This window comes from Sphaeroforma arctica (assembly GCF_001186125.1).
Source record: "Sphaeroforma arctica JP610 unplaced genomic scaffold supercont1.654, whole genome shotgun sequence".
Classification (NCBI taxonomy): Eukaryota; class Ichthyosporea; order Ichthyophonida; genus Sphaeroforma; species Sphaeroforma arctica.
Genome location: NW_014039904.1, coordinates 4,413 through 8,616, shown reverse-complemented (window position 1 = coordinate 8,616; position 4,204 = coordinate 4,413). Strand labels below are relative to the sequence as shown.

The following is a 4,204-nucleotide window of genomic DNA, read 5'->3' as shown; positions in this document are numbered from 1 at the left end:
TATATATATATATATATATATATATATATATATATATATATATATATATATATATATATATATATATACTATATATATATATATATATATATATATATATATATATATCTATATATATATCTATACAAATATACGTAACCGTTGGAGCGGAAGTATACACATCTTTAGGTAGTTCTTACTTATTTCAATTTCACGTGTAGATCGAAAAACAGAACAATATTCTGGGGTCAAATATCTGTCTGTGCATTGTTTAATTTTTATCAACTGATATATAGTGTGACTATGCATGGTTTTGTATTCAATTCAGACGAACAAAATAATAATTATATGTACCTACATACGACTTGCATTCTCGACCTAAGTTGTATACCGCCACTATTGGTTTCATAAATACAAATTTACAGTAAAGTATGTATATACGCCAATGCGGATGGGTATCTGTGCACAACTATTTTCATTTATATCGATTCCGGAACGTGTGCTTAGTCGTGGTAGAATGTCGATGTTTACGATCCAGTACTTACTCATTGGATCTTTTATCTTTATTGTCACAGAGGGAAGCACTAGACAAAAAAAACCCGAACGACATGTCGGCATTCTGTACTGGCCAGAATCACTGTTCAACACTCCCGGTTGCTGATGTAGATAGGCCTGATATAGTCGCACGCGTTGCGAATATAACCGCGATAGTGGTTTGTGTTTTTATTTTTGCCTTGGCCGCAGTTTTATTCTGGCGCTGCGAGTCCACGCCAGGCACCTTAAATGACGGTGAGATTGTTTACGGGGATGAAATATTCAGATACATGCTAATCATGCAGATCCCTACGATAGTGTTGCTGGTGGCTCTGCTGTTGTTCTTCATCGTGTTCTGGAACGAACCTGAAGTTTGCAGTCGCCATCACGCCTTCATAGCTCACTTCTGGGCCGCGGCGTTTAGTGGATGTGTATTCACCATCGCCTGGGCGGCCGTGATGTTGCAAGTGACCAGCTTGGAAGCCTTGAACGAGGATGGCTCGTATAAATCCACGTTTACAGAGATAGTGCTCTGGCTGTTTATATGTGAATGGTTCTGCGAGGCCATGATGCTTTCTGCTGTGGTGAGTCGGATGTACTTCATGCATGTCGTCTTCAATAACGGTTCCAGTGCGCAACCTAAATACTGGTTATCAGTGGCGATCCATACTGCAATCTTCATCGTGTCCATGACACCCCAGTTGGTGTGTTATTACGGTCAGAAAGATTGCTCGGTATTAGAATTTCGCATCGGAAATCTGTTCTACGAAGCCGTGCTGTGTGGCAGGTATTTTTATTACCTGGCCTTTACCAACGTCAGCTCCTTCCAGTACTTCCTGGATTTCAAAACCAACATTCGTGTCTTTGCCGCGTTCTTTGTTTTCTACTGGTCCACGATGATTTACAGCTGTGCCACGAACAGTTATGACACCATTAGTTACTTCCGCTTGTTCATACATCCGTGTCTGGTGTGGTTGTTTACCCTGGATAATTTCCTATTGGTGGTACTGCGCGTCCTCAGTCGTCGGTTTGGAAAGTCCACACTGCTACAGAATTACGATCTTCTGGGCCAGTACTACGAGGAACTTCAGTATGGGAAGTGTGTGGGTTGCCTGCTATTTAATCATGAAACGGTAAGTTTCAAGACCAATGCGCGCAGGTTTTATTTTCACAAGTGTTATATGAGTACATTTTCACCTTTCATAGTATCTACGCGGTTTTACTATTAAACTAACGATTCTTTATGGTCGTTTCATGATTCTTCGCAGAGGGATATTTTGCTGTCATACGCAGGCAGTCGACACTGTGCAGAAGCCGTCGAATTCGAGATATGCATCGCCGAGTGCAAGCAACTGGAAAAGCAATCCGTACAAGAAGCCAGAGATATGGCAAGGGACTGTACAGAAATATTCGTGAGGGTCAACTCTTCGAAAGAGATAAACATCAAGCGGACTGTGCGGAACCGGATAATAGACTTGGTGAACAAGGATAGCTACAAGGATATCGATGACTTATTTTATCAGGCCAGCTTTGAGATTCTGAATCAAATCTCGCAGAACCTACTGTCGGGTTTCTATCAGACACCCGAGTTTATTGCTTTTCAACAGGAGTGCGATAATCGCTCGAAGTTGACAGAAGCATTACGCGTGAATGGCCTTATTGTAGTTGACAATGTACCTGATAGTATGGTGGCGCTCACTGTTGAAGCTCGCCCAAGTAATGAACAAGCCGATACTGGGAGCAATCGCAAGGAGAAAGGTATATCAAATGTGGACATAGGCACAGGGCAGAGTTTGGAAATACCAAACAATAGTTGATATTATTATAGTTCAGGCATGGCAAAGCGATGGACGCCGGCGAAATGCTATCAATTCTGGAAAGAATTACGCAGCTCGGACATAGCTAGCGTTGTCTTGTCTTGAAATAGTAATTTTCGGATACACTGTAGAGCTCAACAAAGCTGGAAACCAACCGATAGAGAAAAGTGCTCATTACACTCGGAAACAGTGTAGCTAGCCTTGGAAGGTACATATAGTCCTCTGCGAGAGTACTCTACGATGGAGCCAAATGTCGCCACAACAACGGCCTCAAACGTTTTCAGGCCGTGCAATGGTACCGTATGCCAGATCGTCTTACTTCAGGTGGTGATTGGGGATCAAGAATGGTTGACAATATTCTGGTGTGAAGAAGAGGTTCCGAACAACAAGGATGCATTTCGCATATAAGAGGGAGCACACGCAATCTTAATTGTGATGGTGGTAATTCGCCCGTTGTGAAAATCGAGAGCACGGCAGTCACTAATTCAAATAGATGCAGATCATAAGTGAGACACCGCAGTTGAGTATTGCATATTGGAGCATATACCTGAACTCTCCGGCGCAATCGACAACGTTCACTGCGTTCTTCCGAGCGCACAGATCTTGCAACGTGTCACTTACCACAACATCTTGGGAGCGAGATAATCTATGCGCAAAATTTCATGCACATCTTGGGAACGAGAAGATACGTCTTCGAGACGAGTGAAGATATACACTTAAGATTACACAATAGTACAACTCGTGTATGATAGAACCAAGAATGAGAATGCGAGAACGCCAAATCATGTGTCAGTTTCCGTTCAGGTCTTCATTTAGATAATTCGGAAGGCGCGCATCAGTGATTGTTTTTCAGTTGAAAACCATTAACTTGCTCGAAATTGTGGTCTGATTTGAATTTACGAACAGACTACACAACCGAAAGGAACAATCACCTGACAATTCTTGCACGACTGTCGCCATCGAAAGCTACAGATCAACGAGAAATGGAGAATGAAAGCAGCAAAACACTGCGTACCAAAATAAGATAGTATACATAAAATAAAATGATAAACAAATAACCGTAATGGTCTTCTTCATTATAGAACAAATACGGTGTAATACTAACATATTTATGGGGGCTTTGGATATATCGCAATTCGCTGGTATGTAAGGGAAACAGCACACGATGCCAACAAGAGGTAAGAGAAGTCTGAAAGTGAGCGAGTATGTATTATATTGTATTTACAGACACCGTATAGTGATTGCAATTGGACATGACTCATCAATAATCATTTTCATTGGCTTCTTTGAGCGATCACTCAAATCAAATCTCACTCCTAGAGTCCAAAGTCCAAACAGCTCGAAGTTCGAAGTTCGAACTCAACTTGTCTCAAAGAGACCGGAAACTGAAAGTCTGCAAATACTGATGCAAACCTGAACCTGCCATCGTTTGAAAACACAAAAGTCACAACTAGGACTACATAGCTGTATATTTTCAAAAAGCATAAGTGTGTATTTACCACTTCATATATACTATATTACGTATTGTAGAGCAAGTAACAGTACAGCAAAGATTGTAACAGTAGAAATCTATCGCCATGAAGAAGGTCAAAGCCCACGCCAACAAGAACAAATTCAATGCCACTACTCTGAAAATGAATTTAAAACTCACGCAGCAACGGATCAAAACGTTAGTAGCCAAGAAGAGTAGGTGGTATTAAGCTATAAACGGATGTATTTTAGACCCTCGCCTTTTTCTAATGCTAGTGTATGTACAGTTGAAAGGCATCGAACGTTGTAAATGTAGGATTTGTATAAATATCTGCTGTTAGATTGAGTTGAGAGCTCGGACTCATTTGACGACCCCTCTCATATACGCCATATATAAATATATA

The 4,204-nt window shown here is 41.0% G+C and overlaps 1 protein-coding gene across 1 annotated transcript in view; it reads left to right on the top strand.

Annotated features, from left to right (window-relative positions):
- The window catches only part of SARC_07856 (hypothetical protein), a gene marked incomplete at its 3' end in the record, with an annotated part of 3,461 nt that extends 1,131 nt beyond the window's left edge, over positions 1-2,330 (top strand). Inside the window, exons 2-3 of the mRNA XM_014298183.1 lie at positions 555-1,646; positions 1,782-2,330. Of these exons, the coding sequence (XP_014153658.1) occupies positions 555-1,646; positions 1,782-2,330 (1,641 nt within the window). The remainder of the gene's footprint in view (positions 1-554; positions 1,647-1,781) is intronic.
- Between the last annotated feature and the right edge of the window lie 1,874 nt (positions 2,331-4,204).